Source organism: Dryobates pubescens, chromosome 10 (assembly GCF_014839835.1).
Source record: "Dryobates pubescens isolate bDryPub1 chromosome 10, bDryPub1.pri, whole genome shotgun sequence".
NCBI lineage: Eukaryota > Metazoa > Chordata > Aves > Piciformes > Picidae > Dryobates > Dryobates pubescens.
In genome coordinates this window covers 5,186,413-5,205,932 of record NC_071621.1, presented here as the reverse complement: position 1 = coordinate 5,205,932, position 19,520 = coordinate 5,186,413, and the positions used below count along the sequence as shown (strand labels likewise).

At 43.2% G+C, this 19,520-nt stretch overlaps 1 protein-coding gene across 2 annotated transcripts in view; it reads right to left on the bottom strand.

Moving 5' to 3' along the window:
• Positions 1-19,520, bottom strand: part of DHRSX (dehydrogenase/reductase X-linked) — a 192,876-nt gene that overhangs the window by 36,114 nt on the left and 137,242 nt on the right. For both annotated transcript variants that reach the window (XM_054164798.1, XM_054164796.1), the window contains one exon: positions 18,602-18,809. In XM_054164798.1, the coding sequence (XP_054020773.1) occupies positions 18,602-18,809 (208 nt within the window). The remainder of the gene's footprint in view (positions 1-18,601; positions 18,810-19,520) is intronic.

Genomic DNA, 19,520 nt, shown 5'->3' with positions numbered 1-19,520 from the left:
TTTTATTTGTGGTGGCTAGTACATGAAAGGTTTTTATTTTGAATGAATAGCAAATATGTGTCAGAGTTCTTTTTGCTATCTCATTCTTATTGAATGTCTTTATAATATCCTGTAAACTTCACCACAGAAAGCTCTGGATGCTAACAATTGAGCTGACTGTCTGCAGAGGTATAAAGCTTCTGAAGCAATTGAACTGCTCAGGTTATCTGAACGGACTCAAAAACCTGGAGACACAATGGCAAACAGTACAGTTCAGGTACAGGAAGTAAAAGACAAGACCACTGAATCTCCATTGTTTCTCTTTAGTTTTTCTTTCTTGTTCATTTTTTTCTCCCTGCTCAATCCTTGTTCAAGCAAGTAACAAACACACATGCTACAAAAGCATTATAAGTTGACAGAGAATAAAAAAGGACATCTGATAACAAACAGCCCTCACACCAACCAATGACGTGAGCTGCAATATGCTGGATAAAGTAGCTCCATCATCATAAAGATATCACCTGCACCTCAGGGCAAAATGGGCTCTTTTAAGAATAAAGAACAATCACTGCATGAATATAAAAGTGACTTGGCATTAGTCAGAAAATTGCAGTTACATTTTAAATTCAGTAACATCCATGCTCTGATCTGAGACACTCAACATGTCACCTTATGTTTCATGCATATTTCACCCCTTTTAAGTTGAAGGACCAGATCCTCAGCTGCTACAAACTTGCCCTGCACAACCATGCAAGGCAGAGCTCAAGCCACCCATGGGAAGAAGCACTCATCCGAAGCTGCCTCCAGCAGTCAGCTGGCAGCCAACCCTGGCACATTGCCATCAGTGCCAGCATTCCCCCACTGGTGGAGAATGCAAGCTGGGGCATGGGACAAGCTTCCTGAGTTCAAGTGATCTTGTCTGGCTTACAGGGAAGCAGGGCTGGGGACTACTCTGACTTGTTTTTCCTGGATCTACTCTGGCCTTCAGTAACCTTCACATACCAGGCAGGGGGACAGTGAAAGCTCCCCATGACTTCCCATTCCCACATTTTGTGTGAGTGATGTTCTGATTCACCTTGTGGCAATGAAGCATGAACTACAAGGGCCAGATCCCCAAAAGCCTTGTACTTTGCATGGATATCTGTGTCAGAGAAACATGAGTGCTGAGAAGGTATAAAAAGCTATCCAATCAGTGAAGAAGCCTTTTATATCACAGTGCAGAGATGCAAATGATTTGCAAGGCAGCAAGGAATCAGACTTCAATAGAGTACTATAGGTACAAAGGATATAAAATTGGATACACAGAGCAGACACTTTTGGCAGAACCCTTGCAATGATTACCTGCCCTCTTTCTGTGTTTTCTGTGTATGCTTTTTGCTTTCCAGGGATCTTACATCAATGGACTGTACAAGAGAGAGGAATAACCTGCGACACAGAACTGACAATGATTTTTGTTGAACAACTGTTTTGTTTGTGAGATTCCATTTATTAGAATCATCTTGTTTAAATACCACATTGGGGAGGGGGAACAAAACAAAACAAAACAAAAACCCCCAAACAAACAAACAAATAAAAAAAACCAAACAAAAAAACCCAAAACAACAAAAAAAAAACCCCAACCCCCAAACCAACCAACCAAAAAAAACCCCCACAATACTGGTTACTTGATTTCATTATAACCAGTCTTGACTTCATGCATCAGAAAAAATAGGAGAACATGGGCTCCTGTACCTGTATCACATTTGCATCTCCCATGCAACATACATGAGAGAATGGTTTGGATTGGAAGAGACTTTTAAAGATCATCGAGTCCACCCCCTGGATATAAGCAGGGACATCTTCCAGCAGATCAGGTTGTTTGAACACCCATCCAGCCTGGCCTTGAACACTTTCAGCGATGGAGCATCCATAACTTCTTTGGACACCCTGTTCAGTGCATCGCCAACCTCATGGTAAAATCTCAGTCTATCCTCTTTAAAGTTTGAAACCATAAAATGTGTTCTTCTTGCACATGGAATTATCTGACTTTAAAACCTATGAATCTGAATTTAGCCTCTGTATGTACATTTTCTACACTGAAAGAAAGTATGCTAAAGAAAATAATACTGACATATATGCATTTGGACATTGCTTTCATTTGCTGAAGGCTCTAAAACTTTCTGAAATGGAAGTGCATACAAGAGACCAATCAGCTGAAAGCAGAACCAGATTACCAGGAAGCTGTGCTGGCACACCAGCCTGTGACACTTGGACACCTGAGGACACAGTGTATTGACCGGTGCTTCACAGCACAGCAGACAGACTCTCAAATAGAAGAAATTGTACCTCCTAACAAGGTAGTCAGCTGGGCAAAACACTGGTAGATCCCAGCTCCCTGTAGTAGCTGGCTAGAGAGCTAGGTCAGCTAGCTAGAGAGCTAGGAGATACTGGTGATCAATTGCCCAGGGATCTGTTCAAATAAGTAGTGGTCACTGGGCTTGAGCTATGTCAGACAGCATGCCCTGTGGCATGACAAGCCTGTGTACAGTCAGCAGCCAGGAAAAGAAGAGCACGGCCTTGGTGGAGAGAAGTCCATTGAGGAGTGGCATGCCTGGCATTGGTAGCTTGGAGAAGTTCACGCTCATCCACTCGTTGGGGTGGAGCTCTCTGTGAACTACTCTTCCTACAGCCTCTTCTATGGAATGCCTCTCCATAGCATTTTGCCAAGTCACTGCTGTTAAAACAGGGCAATGTGCAACGAACCAAATGGAAACTACAGGAGGAGTTAAGGCATCAAAACTGAGTTAGCTGATTTGAAATCTGGGCAGTGGAGCAGCAATGTACAAGACCTTCTTCTTCCTTTTAAATTAATATTTTCTTGATTCTATACTGATGAATACAGGATCAAGATAAGATAGACTATGTATTTTATGTTCAATTATTTTTTAGCAGAAATTCTTGTTTTTTGTTTAAGAATTTCTGCAACATAGACTGACAAGTTTGAATTGTCAATTGTCAAAAATCAGCGAGAGGAGAAAGGGAATGTTTTGTATTTTTGCCAAAGCAAAATAAGTAGGTATCACAGTATCACAGTATAACTAAGGTTGGAAGAGACCCCAAGGATCATCAAGTCCAACCTGTCCCAACAGACCTCACGACTAGACCATGGCACCAAGTGCCACGTCCAATCTCCCCTTGAACACCTCCAGGGACGGCGACTCCACCACCTCCCTGGGCAGCTTATCCCAATGGCGAATGACTCGCTCAGTGAAGAACTTCTTCCTCACTTCGAGTCTAAACCTCCCCTGGCACAGCTTGAGACTGTGTCCCCTTGTTCTGGTGCTGGTTGCCTGGTTGCCCTTCAGGTAGTTGTAGAGGGCAATGAGGTCACCCCTGATCCTTCTCTTCTCCAGGCTAAACAATCCCAGCTCCCTTAGCCTCTCCTCATAGGGCTTGTGCTCAAGGCCTCTCCCCAGCCTTGTTGCCCTTCTCTGGACACGTTCAAGTGTCTCAATGTCCTTCTTAAACTGAGGGGCCGAGAACTGGAACTGGTGTTCAGTTCTGGAGTGCGTGAAACCTTGTTGTTCAATGATTTTTATTTTTGTTTTATTTTCCACCAGAGGCTGATTTTACCACTCATCTCCCTGGTGCTGTCTCCAGCAGCAGACTTATAAGCATGCTGAGGCAATGTACTTGTAAAAAGTAATGGGAAGCCAGATTTCAAACAGCCTGCAGTGGCTAATGAGGTGTTTAAAAATGGTCTCAGCTTCTATTCGCATTTGACAACAGGATCTGTGTTCGGCACTTCCCCTGGCAGCCAGTCTTACTCTGGTTTCTTATCTGGCTGGCTTCATTTGGTCTGTCTTGTCCAGTGATACCATATTTAGTGAAGAACTAATGCTCAGGGTACACAGAGAGGAAGAGGAGAAACAAAATTACTGCTCAGCAGACCATTTCCTCCACATCTGTGAATAGGCTCTCATGCTACTCTCAGCTTTTTCTCCTTCATTAATGGTTGCTTTTGCAGTATGTGCATAAGTGGAGGAAGCAGATACAGACTAAGAGAAGGGAGCAGTGACGACACGCTTTCCCTTCCCCATCACATCTTGCATCAGCAAAAGAGCCAGAGGACCTATGACTATGCTGATTGACACACGGCCACATGGCTGGTTCTAGCAGTGAAGTTCTCCTGATGTAGACCTATTTCACGCTGCATTTGTATTGTGGATGTCATCCTCCCCTCACCCATCACCACGCTCCCCAATTTCCAGTGCGTTAATCTGCCCAGAGGGCAGAGTGCACCAGGATTCAACTGCAGACCGACCCAATCGCTATGCTCGCCATGAAAAGACAAGTGATGCAAAACATGGGTGACATGCTGGGGTTGTTAATGAAAGGCCACGCAAAGTTTCAATATATGCCTTAGGATGAAACAGTGAATTAAACAAAACACAGACTTGATGCATTAAAGTGACTGAAGTTTCCCAATGATTTATGCATTAATCTCGCAATGCATCATCACCATTGTTTAGGCAAGAACATAAAATACTATTATTAAACACAAAGCCTTTGCAGTCTCAAAGTTTCTTTCTCACAGGAATGTAGCACAAGATTCTTCAATACTGTTGATCGATTTTGAAGTTTATTTTGAAGCAGCTATAGAAATACACTGCAGAATATAGGTATGGTGTTTTTTCTGGTTGTCATAAGCAGTTCTTTCTTTTTTCCTGTGTTAAACCAAAACCTGGCTCTTAAATGTTGTTTATTAGATTTAAATATTTATCCTGTTAATATATTTGGCTGAGTCTCATCAATTGTGGTTTTCCTTCAATATACATATTATAAAAAAAAAACCAAAACAAAAAGGAAATGGAGAAAAGGCAGAATTGGAGAAATCAGAACATACCTATCACCACTGAAAACTAGTAAGGTGCCAGTTGAAATAAAAAAGTGCATGCATTGGTAAAACAAAACTAAAATCTAAAGTGTTAACTTACCTGCCTACTCAGATGTTGTCAGAGTTATGCTTTGTATATTAGCTGACCTGTTACCAACTAGTACTGTAAACTGGCAGCCAGTCACCAGAGGCGTCCCTCAGGGATCAGTGCTGGGCCCCATCCTCTTTAACATCTTCAATGATGATATGGATGAGGGGCTTGAGTCAGTCATCAGCAAGTTTGCAGATGACACCAAGTTGGGAACAGATGTTAGTCAGTTAGAGGGTGAAAAGGCTCTCCAGAGGGACCTCGACCAACTGGACAGATGGGCAGAGTCCAATGGGATGGCGTTTAATAAGTCCAAGTGCTGGGTGCTGCACTTTGGCCACGGCAACCCCATGCAGAGCTACAGGCTGGGGTCAGAGTGGCTGGAGAGCTGCCAAACAGAGAGGGACCTGGGGGTGCTGATTGACAGCCGCCTAAACATGAGCCAGCAGTGTGCCCAGGTGGCCAAGAGGGCCAATGGCATCCTGGCCTGCATTAGGAATAGTGTGGCCAGCAGGAGCAGGGAGGTCATTGTGCCCCTGGACTCTGCATTGGTTAGGCCACACCTTGAGTCCTGTGTCCAGTTCTGGGCCCCTCAGTTTAAGAAGGACATTGAAACACTTGAACGTGTCCAGAGAAGGGCAACAAGGCTGGGGAGAGGCCTTGAGCACAAGCCCTATGAGGAGAGGCTGAGGGAGCTGGGATTGTTTAGCCTGGAGAAGAGAAGGATCAGGGGTGACCTCATTGCCCTCTACAACTACCTGAAAGGTGGTTGTAGACAGGAAGGGGTTGGTCTCTTCTCCCAGGCAACCAGCACCAGAACAAGGGGACACAGTCTCAAGCTGTGCCAGGGGAGGTTTAGACTCAAGGTGAGGAAAAAGTTCTTCACTGAGCGAGTCATTCGTCATTGGAATGGGCTGCCCAGGGAGGTGGTGGAGTCACCGTCCCTGGAGGTGTTCAAGGGGAGATTGGACGTGGCACTTGGTGCCACGGTCTAGTCGTGAGGTCTGTTGGGACAGGTTGGACTTGATGATCCTTGGGGTCTCTTCCACCCTTAGTTATACTGTGATACTGTGATACTATAAAGTCAGCCATTAGATACACATGCCTGGGTATTTAGGGTGTGACTTTCATGTGCATTTATTCCATATAATTGATATGGAGCCTTTAAAAAAATATTTAAAAAAATGTATACATATAACAGTCAAGGTGGCCTTACTACACCCCCATGTGTTTCTAATGGAGTACACTGGCAGCTGCAATTAGAGTGAAAAAGGTCTCAAGCAGTAGGGACTCCTAAAGTCCCCTCATGGCACTGGGCTGTACATGTAGGAAGTAAGGCTACAAGACTGATAAATGAATGGAATGGAATGGAATGGAATGGAATGGAATAGAATAGAATAGAATAGAATAGAATAGAATAGAATAGAATAGAATAGAATAGAATTAACCAGGTTGGAAGAGACCTTTGAGATCAAGTCCAACCTATCATCCAACTCCACCCAGCCAATTAAATCATGGCACCAAGCACCCCATCCAGTCTCTTCCTAAACACCTCCACTGCTGGTGACTCTACCACCTCCCTGGGCAGCACATTCCAATGGCCAATCACTCTCTCTGTATAGAATTTCTTCCTAACCTCGAGCCTAAACCTCCCCTGGTGCAGCTTGACACTGTGTCCTCTTGTTCTGTCACTGGTTGCCTGGGAGAAGAGACCAGCCCACACCCGGCTACAACCTCCCTTCAGGTAGTTGTAGACAGCAATAAGGTCTCCTCTGAGCCTCCTCTTCTCCAGGCTAAGCAACCCCAGCTCCCTCAATCTCTCCTCACAGGGCTGTGCTCCAAGCCCCTCCCCAGCTTTGTTGCCCTTCTCTGGACACACTCCAGCAAGTCAACATCCTTCCTAAACTGATGACCTGTTCCATAATCTTGCCTGGCACTGAGGTCAGGCTGACAGGCCTGTAATTCCCTGGTTCCTCCTTCTGGCTCTTCTTGTGGATAGGCACCACGCTGGCCAGCTTCCAGTCATCTGGGACCTCTCCAGTGAGCCAGGACCACTGAAAAAATGATGAAGAGCAGCTTGGCCAGCTCATCTGCCAGCTCTGTCAACACCCTAGCATGGATCCCATCTGGTCCCATGGACTTGTGGGGATCCAAGTGGCTAAGCAGGTCTCTCACTACTTCCTCCTGGATCACAGGGAAACTATACTGCTCCCTGACTCCATCTGCCAGCTCAGGAGGGCAGTTGTCTGGAGGACAACCTGTCCTGCTATTAAAAATTGAGGCAAAGGAGGTGTTAAGCACCTCTGCCTTTTCCTCATCTTTTGTTACCATGTTTCCATCTGTGTCTACCAAGGAGTGGAGGTTATCCTTGCCCTTCCTCTTGCTATCAATATATTTATGGAAGGATTTTTTGTTGTCCTTCACAGCAGTGGCTAGACTAAACTCTAAGTAGGCTTTTGCCTAATTTTTTGGTTTTTAATGTTTTAATGATTCTACACAAGCTGAAAGGCAAATCCTTTATGTCTTAATTGCTTACACAGTCACACTACTTAAGTAGTCAGAGGCAGGTGGCACTTTCAGAGCAGCCCAGCTTGTCCTTTTACTCTGACCCACAGAAAAAGGCTGGTTACAGTCTCAGAGCTTTCCTCTCTCCCTGCAGTGAGCCACTCATTGCCTTGAACTGCTCACATACAGGATGCCTCTGACATCATTCTACAGTGGTAAAAAGAGCATTCTTCTATTAAAATCAGAAGTACAAGGGTAGAAACTCAGAACTGGGAGATGCTTTCTCTAAGAGGTAGAACACTGGTGATGATCTCAGTAGCTCAGTTCTCTGCATATCACTGACTCCTGCCTTGTACTTAATCCACAGCCCAGTAGGAACCACGAGCTGGAAGCTAGGGTTAGGCTGTGTTTTAGGGGTTTTTTTAAAGGCATACTTTCCAACTCTCAGAACTTCACAGTATCACAGTATCAGTAAGGTTGGAAGAGATCTCAAAGATCATTGAGTCCAACCTGTCACCACAGACCTCATGACTAGACCATGGCACCAAGTGCCACATCCAATCCCCTCTTGAACATCAAGTGTCTCAATGTCCTTCTTAAACTGAGGGCCCCAGTCTGACCCCAGCCTGTAGCTCTGCATGGGGTTGCCATGCCATGTATAAATACAAAGCATTCAGTGACTAGCCCCTTGTTATAGCTGGAAGGAAATGGAGTACAAACCTTAACTGTCTTTGGAGGGTTACATTTAGGGAAGGAACTTGGAATGTCTTTATATTAAAAGTATTTCAGAAAGGCAAAATAAACAAGGGCTTGCCATCCTGGGCATTACTGTCATCCAGGTGGAATCAATGCATCATTTTTTGACTTGGCTGATCCTTCTTTCTAGTTGCAGAAGGTGAGATGTTAAGAGCCTCCCATTATACAGAGTGCCTCGATGTGTGCAATTCCATTGCTGTGTGCTCAGCACAGTTCTCAAATGCACGAAACAAGGACACAAAGCTGGGCTCTTCAGTATCTTGGGGGGGGAAAAAAAGTCTGCTTTTTATGTTTGTGTACAATTGGTGTTAATTTCAAATGTTTTTGATGATTTTAAATATTGATGGCAAGTTCAAGTTGTAATTACTGCAATTACATTTCCCAGGAAATACATCTCTATATAAAGAGTTATATAAATTGCCTCTTCTGAAGCATCGTTTTTCTGGAGTTGGTTCATATGATGTCATTTTAAGTACTTGCTAATATCTGAAGTGGTATTTGAGCACAATGGTATCCCTTTCTTCAATTAAAAATCTCCATCAAACAAATGAATGAGTAAATAAATTGAAACAGGCAAGGGTTTTTTGCATTGCTGCAGCCAAGAAACAGATCAAGGCTTCATAAATTACATCCTGTGTCCTTGTGAGCCTTTTGATTGATGAGCAAACAGCATGGCCATATAGCTTTCCATATTGTCTCTTCAATAATCTGGATCTGAGGTTACTGAAAACTGTCACACATCTTCTAAGATTATCTCGTGGGTTGTAACAAGAGAATTCAGGCACTTGTGCCTTGTGCCTAACTCTCCTTTAATAGAGCTTTTGAGTTGAAGGGGTTTTCCTTCAGTTTCTTCCCTTCCATCAGAATGTCCACAGGGTCAGAAAATGGCCCAGTAATGACTTGGATAATCCCTATTTTTATTTTTCTTTTGATAAAAAACATCTTAAGACTACTGTAGACTTTTGCAAATCAGCCGCAGATTTTGGCTTCTCATTCTGGGGCTGAAAGAGAAATGTGGGGTCTGGCTATGCATAATAAAGTGCTGCCACTTCAAATCCAGCACAGTGCACCAAATGTGGTTAGCAGATTTCCAGAAGACTACAGGAAATGTGCTGTTATATATGTGAAGATAATATAAGATTTCATTTTGTGGTGGGCTGAATCCACTTCACTGCCTTGGAGCTGAGTAGGCTCCAAATGTTTGACAAGTGAGAATATTCATCACTCTGAAGGACTTACCTGTCTCACCAGGGGAAACATGGCTTGAATGGGCAAGAATGAAAAACCCTTTTTCCTCCAAGATGTCTATGAATACTGCACAGAAAATGCTATGTCATCACTGTCTGTCCACATAAGGCACACAGTCGATTATGAAATCTGGCATAACACAATAATTTTGAATATCATTTTTTCATTGAAACAATCTAACAGCTTCTGAGAACGTGAATTACTTATAGCCCAGACCTGGCAGGAAAGGCTTTTGTTTGTGTGTGACAGTACATCAACTGTGTCCCTCAGACAGTGTCAGAGAAGATGAGGGATTTAAATAAGAGTATGAAAGTGGCCTTAAGAAGAGGGGAGGAACATAAACAAGCCAACTTGAGCCATTAAAAAAACCCCTGCAAGAATCAAATAACAAACGGTGGCTCAAAGTGGACCATAGCACTGAAACAGGGAGGCTGTGGAGTCCCCTTCCCTGTAGACTTTCATAGCCCACCTGGATGCATTCCTGTGCAGACGACCCTAAGTGATCCTGCTTTGGCAGAGGGTTTGGAACCGACGATCTCTTGAGGTCCCTTCCAACTTCTAATATACTGTGATACTGTGATAGCCAGCACTGGAAATGGTTATTTCAACATACCATAAGGGACAGTGGCAGCAATCACTTTCTTTGTGGTTTAACCATAGAGTTCAGTTTTGGTTTTACTCCACAAATTTTCCAATACTGTGTCACCCTGGAACACTGCAAACAGAGATCATTTCCTAAGAAGAGGAGTGGCATGACTTGGGGCCAGAATGCATGAGATCTCTTCAATTTGCCAAGACTCCAGAAGCAAGTGAAGTCAGGCAGGTTTGACTTTCCAGGACATCATGAGAAGTTTCTTGCCCAAACCCTGAAAAATCAACACAGTCACAAAGCTACCTTGTCAAAGCCCTCAGTGGAAAAAAGACTTAAAAGATACTGCTGCTTTGACAAATTGATTGATTTCTGTTAGCACTTCACATACTGAATATCTCATCCCTTTGAGCTGGGAATATTTCATGCAAAACTTGTAATATTTTAATTTGGACATTTCTGCAGTGCCATATTGTAACTACCATCACTGTTAAAAGCTCTTGAGCTTCTCTGAGACATTCCTGTGAGCCACAGTGTTCTTTGCCCTCTGTCATTCTTGGGAGGCTGAGATGATGCTGTGTACAGCCACTCTACACCTCCCATGACAAGAGCTGTAGGGCAACCACAGCACCTGACACATAACAAGAACACAAGAAATGGAGCAACAAAGACACAACTATACAAGACATTCTAGCAGCATTAGAACTTGTGGGGCTAAAATATTTTACTTTTACAGATGTTTATTTTATTTAAATGTACATTTTTAGAGAGCTTGACTGAGATGCATCCAAAGAGGTGTGACCAGCAGGACAAGGGAGGTGAATTGTGGCACACGGGAACAGAATCAAATCCGGCGCATTACCTTTGCGATAGCATTGTTACAGTACTACTGTTCTACAGAAATCAATGGCCCTAGAAGTATTTTGATAAGTCAGAATGAAAATGCACCAATAAGTGTAAAATTAAAACTTTCCAAAGTTGGCATCCTATCTTTAATATTTTCCAGTTACCATTTGCAGGAATGGATAGGGATCACTTGTGGCCTGCAACACAGTTAAAACACTCGATGCATACAGACTAAAACTCTGTCTTTGGTTTGATTGAACTAATTGGTCTATGGAATCCTGGTTAAAAAAACCCACCAGAATTTATGTAAGTTGCAATCTGTGCCTTTACCAGTACCATCATTTTCCAGGCCAGCAAATTAATTTTTGCAATTAATACTCGTTGCTGCAAACACAAGGGATCATTTTGCAAAGCCATAAATCCTTTGGCATTTTGTAAAGAAGGACTGAAATACCCTTTATGTGTCTACACTAATTTGAATCCTTATTTTATAGACAGGAAAATTTGGTAGCTTACAACAGGAAGGACAAGTTCAACCAAATACAGCAGAGTGTTGCAATCGGTATTTGGTCCTGTCAAGGGAACATGATTTATCTTGTAAATTGAATGAGAATGTGTAATAAATGTCATGGCAGGGAAGAAGCTTAAACAATATCACACAAACAAAACTATGTATTCCTCAAGTAAAATAACATCTATAATAATATGTGTGTAGCTTATGGTATAGAAGAGTATTTTTTAATTAAACTTTCTGTAGTTTTCGCAGGATTTTATTAAGCAAGAGTCCAATGACACATCTTTCGGTATGGAGCTTCTGTACTGACTAAAATGGATTAACAAACAAAAAGTTAATATACAAAATAAATTAGAAATAACATTCTGAAATCACTGAATCAAAGGTTTTGGTCTGAAAAATGCATTCATATTTAAAAAAACTAATTTGACATTTGACAATGTTTTCAAAATCTCATCAATGTTGATGGGATAAAATACTCAAATTTCTCTCCTAACTTAAAACAACTTCATTTACCAACAAACAACACACATATGTGCAAGAAAGGAAGTTGAAAGATACCATCCATCCAACAACAGGAGGTCTCCAGACACTTTGCCAGATAAGTTTTCCTATCAGTGCATGATGCCTTCTGTTAACAACCTAAGAGAGATCAACTGGAGCTGCCTGGTCTCCCCAGCATCCTCCCAGGTTCTGGGCAGAGCTCTTTTCCATATTTTACACCAGCTAGGATGCACATGTAGCACCTGGCATTTCTGCAAGTCCTTTAATTCAATCTCTATTGTCTCCAACATGATAACTAGGGTTATTATCTGGGAACTGTACTAGCTTGGACGGTTACAAAACAACCCAGCAGTAGCTCTTTCTGTGGTTCGAGAGCAGAGCAAAGAGAGGAGGAAAAGTGTGACTAACTGTTCCTGAATATACAGAAGACATGAACCAGAAAAGGAGCTGTCCTGTTGTGGCTGGGGAGTTCACAGATCTGTGATTCACAGCGTTACAGGGCCCATTTGGCATGCAAAAAGAGAAGAGGATGAAAGAAGTAGTTACTCATGGAGAAAAAGCACGACAAAACACACTGAGATAGTTACCCCTGTGAAAGGAAGCACATTCAGGTGTGACCCACAGCCTGGGAAAGGAATAAGGCATTTTATTTTTTTAGTTTCCTAAAATTCCTTCTTACTTCAGTAACTAGAGTACTTGAAGGAGAGTCCTTCATCCCAGCCTTGCAAGCATGCCATGAACTCCAGTGTACTATTCAACCTTTTTCAGCCCAAGAGGATGGAACAATGTTCTTCAAGATTTTGCTAAAAGCAGAGAGCCATATTCTCTTATGATCGTATTTTTTTCTCCTCTCACTTTAGAAATTATTATTTAAGCCAAGCAAAAGAGGAAAAATGGACAACCCAGCTATGCCATTGAGAGTGCGCTAGGTATTACCTTCAGTATGTAATTGCTGAAACCACCACTGCTGAAATGCTTGCAGATAGATAACTTTTCTGTTAAACTTTCACCTCCTTGAAAACAGTCATATTCAAAGCAGGGATGAAGGAGAATGATTTGCCTTAGGGATCCCCTTGTCGACTCATGTGTTTGGTGTTGAAAATGGCCTGGATCTAAAAGACCACAAAGGTGTTTGATGTTCTTCTTACATCCTTCAGCAAAAAAGCCTGGAGAACAATCATTGCTTTGGTGCGTTTGCATTTTCAATAACACACATGAAACAAGCTATGCCCTGTCAGATTGGAACAAGCTCTGTCCTGTCCTATATACCCATGGTGTGTCTCTTCTGGTGTGTGTGAAAAGGATGCGCAGGAAGGGGAAGAAATGACCATTGTAGGGGAGAAATAGGACCAAGGCTAAGGGCAGTAGAGGAAGATAAATGGAGAAGAGAAAGACACAGGTAATGATGAAACTATGAACATAGAAATTAAGTAGGCAGATATGAAAAGAGAAACAACAAAGTGAGAAAAATCATGCAAAATTCAAAGAAAGACAAAAATAAAATAACCTGATCAACAAAAAGGAGCTGAAAAGAGAAACATGAGATGAATCAGATTGGTGAAATGACAGAAAATAAACCAAAGAGGAAACATGGAAGACAATAACACAAGCTGCATTTAATATTGTTCACGAGACAGACATTCCAACAATTATTTGTTATGCTGCAGCCCTGTGGATACCATGATAGGGATGATGTCTGGCTTCTGAGCAGATCTCTGAGCAGCAGGTACAAACAATGATGACAACTGTGACTGCCAAAACAGAGTCTCCCGAGTGGGAAAATGATCCCATAGAAAAATCTGTGATAAAGCAGAGAACTCCATTTCCATTTACTGTCTTCTTCATGTCAAGACAGTCTTCTGCCTTTCCTTTTCTACCATGTTTGATGGATGAATTCCTCCTCCACCACTATCACTCACAACAAATTTGGACACTAGCCTGACAAAAATCTAGGAATAATTTAATCAGATCACAGCAAACAATTCTGTGGCAATTCCTCCAGCATAGAGTAAGGCCTCCTTTCTCCACCAGAAATAAATGACTTCCAATGGTTTTGCTGCCTTCCTGACAGGTTAGGGCTACTAGCTAAACTGGGAATACATACCTAGGACATGAAATTAATTATGGCCAACTAGTGCAACTCAAAATAAGGAAAAAGCTAGTATACCATCACAGAATCGTAGAATCATTTCAATTGGAAAAGACCTGTAAGATCCTTGAGTCCAACCATCAACTTAACAGCACCATGCCCATTAAACCATGCCCCAAAGTGTCATGTCTACACGTTTTTGAACACCTTTAGGAACAGCGACTCCATCACCTCCCTGGGAAGCTTATTCCTATGTCTGATTGCTCTTTCAGTAAAGAAAATTTTATGGATATTCAACCTAAATCTCCCCTGGTGCAGTTTCAGGCCACATCCTCTCATCCTATCACTTGATAGTAGAGAGAAGAGACCAATATCTACCTCACTTCAAACTGCTTTCAAGTAGTTGCAGAGAGCAATGAGGTCTCCCCCCAGCCTCCTGCAAACCAAACAATCTCAGTTCCCTCAGCCACTCCTCATAAGCCACTCCTCAAGACCTTTACTGAGCTTCATTTGTCCTTCTCTGGACACAGTCCAGCAAAGCAATGTCTTTCTTGTTATGAGTGGCCCAGAACTGAACATAACACTCAAGATGCTAAGTACAGAGGCACAATCACTTCCATATTCCTGATGGCCACACTATTCCTGATACAGGTCAAGATGCTTTTTGGCTTCTTGGTCACCTGAACACACTGCTGGCTCATGTTCAGTCAGCTATCAACCAGCATCCCCAGATCCTTTTTTGCTGTGCAGCTTTCCAGCCGCTTAGCCTCAAATCTGTAGTGCTGCATGTGGTTGTTGTGACCCACTGCAGGACCCAGCACTTGGCCTTGTTGAACCTCATACAACTGATCTCAGCCCATCAATCCAGTCTGTCTTTGCAGAGCCTTCCTACCCTCAAGCAGATCAACACTCCAATCCAGTTTGGTGTCATCTGCAAACTTACTGAGGGTGCACTCAGTCCCCTCACTCAGATTATTAAACAAGATTGGCCCCAAAACTAGCCCATGTTACTGTCCAGCCACCAACTGGACTTAAGTCTTTTCACCACAACTATTTGGGCTCAGCTATACAGCGATTTTTTTGCCCAGTGAAGCATTTACCCATCCAAACCCTGAGCAACCAGTTTCTTCAAGAGGATGCTGTAGGAGACAGTGTCAAAGGCTTTTCTAAAGTCCAGGTAAACAACATGAACAGCCTTTCCTTCATCAGCTAAGTGGATCCTTGCTGCAGAAGGAGATCAGGTTTGTCAAGCAAGACCTCACTTTGTGGACCCACACTAACTGGGCCTGATGGCCTGGCTGTCCTGCTCTTAAATGCATAATGACACTCAATATTATCTGCTCCATGACCTTCCTCAACACCAAGGGCAGACTGACAGGTCTGTAGTTCCCCAGGTCCTCCTTATGGCCCTTCTTTAGACGAGCATCACATTTACCAATCTCCAGTCAGCTGGGACCTCCCTGGATAACCAAGACTGCTGGTAAATGATGGAAAGTGGTTTGGTGAGCACTTCTGACAGGTCCCACAATACCCTTAGATGTATGCCATCTGGCCCCACACACCTGTGTATATTTAAGTGGTATAGCAGGTCACCAACCATTTCCTCTTGGATTATGGGGGCTTATCTTTGTTCCACATCCCTATCTTCCAGGTCAGAGAGCTGGGTATCCAGTGAAAAACTGGTCTTACTACTAAAGATTGAGGCAAAGAAGGTATTGAGCACCTCATCCTCTTCCTCATCCTTTACCAATACATTCCCCCTGTATCTGGTACAGGTCAGGGGATGCCCTGCTGGAAGGCAGCTCCACAAAGAAAGACCATGGAGTGCTGGTGGACAGCAAGTTTTCCATGGGACAACAATGTGCTCTTGTTGCCAAGAGAGCCAACAGTATCCTGGGATGCATCAAGAAGGGTGTGTCCAGCAGGTCTAGGGAAGTTCTTCTACCTCCCTACTCTGCCTTGGTGAGACCACACCTGGAAAATTGTGTCCAGTTTTGGGGTCCCCGGTTCAAGAAAGACAGAGAACTGTTGGAGAGAATCCAACAGAGAGGCATGAGGATGTTTAGGGGACTTAAGCATCTTCCCTATGAAGAGAGACTGAGATCCCTGGGGCTGTTTAGTCTTGTGAAGACTGAGAGGGGATCTCATCAATGTGTATAAATTGAGGGGTGGGTGTCAAGTCCCAAGGGCCCTTCAGACAGTTCCTAACCCATTTCAGAGTGAATCTCTCTAAGCCATGAGCTGACAGCTTGGCCAGAAGTCCATTGTGGCAGATGGTGTCAAAGGCTTTGCTGGAGTCCAGGTAGACTACATCCACATCCACTAGCTGAGTAACCTGATCGTAAAAGCAGATCAGGTTGGTCAAGCAGGACCTGCACCTCCTAAATCCATGCTGGCTGGACCTGATCCCTTGGCCATCCTGTAGGTGCTGTGTGGTTGCACTCAAGGTGACCTGTTCCATAACCTTGCCTGGCACTGAGGTCAGGCTGACAGGTCTGTAATTTCTTGGTTCCTCCTTCCAGACCTTCTTGTGGATGGGCATCACATTGGCCAGCTTCCAGTCATTAGGGACCCCTCCACTGAGCCAGGACTGTTGATAAATGATGGAGAGTGGCTGGCTCCGTTGCCAGCTATTTCAGTATAAAATGTTTAGAAAGATTTCCCATCCACATAAGCAGGAAAAATGACGGACAGCAATACTGAGAAATTGTGGCAATTCGTGGCATGCTATCAGATCACATTATTTTCCATGGGTGTCCTTACTACGTCCATTAAAACACTTAAACAGTGTTTGGAATCTCAAGGCATCTCTGAGGCCCTGTGGTGTGGGCAATGCCTATGTATAGTAGCCAGGTATTTGCCTGAGTCAGGGCTTATCAGCAGCTAGGCTCAAAACAAAACCATCAGATTGGTCATGTTGATGCTCAACAGTAACATTCCTGGTTCCTTTAAAATATGAATTAATAATGATGAATCATTGGTAAGGATGACCCTAAATTAAAGAGGCACAGTACAAGGCTTTTCTATAATCAAGGAAATTACTGTTATCTAGAGACACAAAACAGCCACATTTAATTTTGCATTCTGCATTTTAGCCCCACGAAATACTAATTGCATTACACTCTCTCCTTAGCCCCATTGTGTGTTGCCATCCAACACATGCCCATCATAAACAATGAATGCAAACATCAAGTGAAGAGTAAGGGTAATTTCCTGTGGCTGTTTTACAAGCAAGATATTAAAATGTAACTACCCCACAGAGTTTAAACAATGTGCTTGTAATAAAATCGATGCCTTAGTGTGTAATCAGAAGTCAAACAAAAAGTTTGACATGCTTAATGCAGCATTCATATGTAAAATGTCTGCAGTGGAAACAGCCCAGCCCTCCAATTTCAGTCTTTGTTCCAGGCCAGGTGCCTCTGAACATGTGCTGAAGACTCCATCAAAGGGCTGAGACAGAATTTCTTCATGGAAATGATGTGAAACCTAGACTGGCTCTGTGCAGGCAGAAATGCTCTAGGAGTCCATTAGAAGACAGACTCTGTTTGATCATGCATGGGGAAATTTGGAAATGTATCTCAGCTATCCTGCCCATTCCTCAATTAACTGAACAACTCCACACAGTTCCTGTGTGATGCTAAAGACATTTACCACAGCATTTGACATTTTCCTAACATTAGAAATATTCCACAGCCACCCACAATTTTCCTAAATAAAAGCAGTCTGACAGAATACAGCCATGCATTTTTACCCATCTTACTGGCCTTGGATCTTCATAACCACTCAAGGAAGTGCAAAGGATGACAGAAGTCAGGGCTCCAGAATTTGCACTGAATCACCAGACTGATGTGTGAAAAGGCAAGCACCACAGGGATGGGAGGGATAACACAGCCCAGGATGGAGAGGCAGGTGGGGGAAACTTGGAGAAGGGTTGTGAGAGAGGCCAAGGTGGGGGACACGAGTAGAGCAGGACAATACAGAGGCCACAGGGAGAGGAAAGGGAGGATGGTGTGACAACAGCCACAGGCCAGCAGTCAGAACAGCCTGAGAGAAAAGGGCAGCAGACAGCATGTGGGCCAGGAAAAAGCTTCAAGCCAGCCAGGCAGGTGGGGTTAGCTGTTCCCCCAAAGGCAAGTCGGCATCACCAGCTCAACAAGCAGGGATCCAGCAGCCATGGGCATGTCTCTGCAGCCATTTGAGTGCCGAATCAGGACCTCTATGTATGTATTCACTTGAGGGCAAAGTCTACTAGCATTCACCCCAGCCATTTTAAAACATCCCAGTTACTGAGAGTCTCCCTGATTAAGCAGCGAGGAGTCCAGGCTCTACACCACAATCAGCACCACAGTATAAGCGAGGCTTTAAAGGCTCAGAATAAATTCAGTTTATAAACTTAAAAGTTATTTGTGTCTTTGACTGAAGGGCTGCAATCTTTGTTCAAGCCTGAAAGATATTAAGCAACTGCTTGAAAATAACCGTTAAAATAAAAGCACACACACCATACACATCACATCTCCCCGGCTGTTCAGTATTCACTAACAATTCTTTGGGAGTTTAATCTGGACACCCTTATTGCAGATCAGTGAATATCAAAAATGGATTGGTACCTGCTTTGTAAGTCGTTCAGCTGCAATTTGCCTACATAATGGGTGGCTGATGAGACAGTGATGATCCTAGCGTTGTCACTGTGCGTTCCTGATTGCTTCAGTATATCCAAGAGGAGGTTAGTCAACAAGAAGTGTCCCAAGTAGTTCAAACCAAAGTGCTCCTCAAAGCCATCTTCCGTCTTCCTCTCAGGGACCAGCATCACCCCAGCTGGAGGAGAAAGTAGAAGTAATACCTGTTGATTAATTTCAGGGAAGCAACAAGCTAGAAGGAGCATGGCTCTCCTGCTGCTGAGTGTAAATATGGCTTTTAGAGCAAGGAGTGAAGTTTAAAGCCAAAACTGACTGATTCTCGATGAGAAAAGTGTCAAAACTCCAACTTCAGGGTCTTTTTATCCAGAAAACAGGCAGAGTTACTCTCTCCCTGCAGGATTGTGAGGATGAGTTTGTGAAGAGTGTTTTGAAGACATTAAAAGCTGAGTTAACTCATTGCTAACATGCTGGAATGCAATGCTGCAGATCCATAACAATAATTAATCTGTCTAGAATAGGTGGTAGCTGGGTGATTCCAAGAAGATTCCCTCCATCAAATTGCTCAGAGCAGTGGAGGCAAGACCAGGCTAAACAGCAGATCTGCTTTCCCAGACAGATATATGATGAGTCCTGGCTAGAGTTTAAAGATCTGTTGAGTCTTCAGCTGAAATCTGCAATTTCTATCTCACTTCTGTGAGAAAAGATGTAGTAAATTTACTCAATATATCTTAATTACTGTGCTTACAAGCAGCTGCATATTGAAATGAGGTTTTGAATGTTTATTTTGGCAATACTTTTGCATGTATTTCTACAAACCACAATTTTCAAACTCAGTGCCTAAAATAAGTATTCTCATCCCTAACATGAAATGTTGATTTCAGCATTTTGC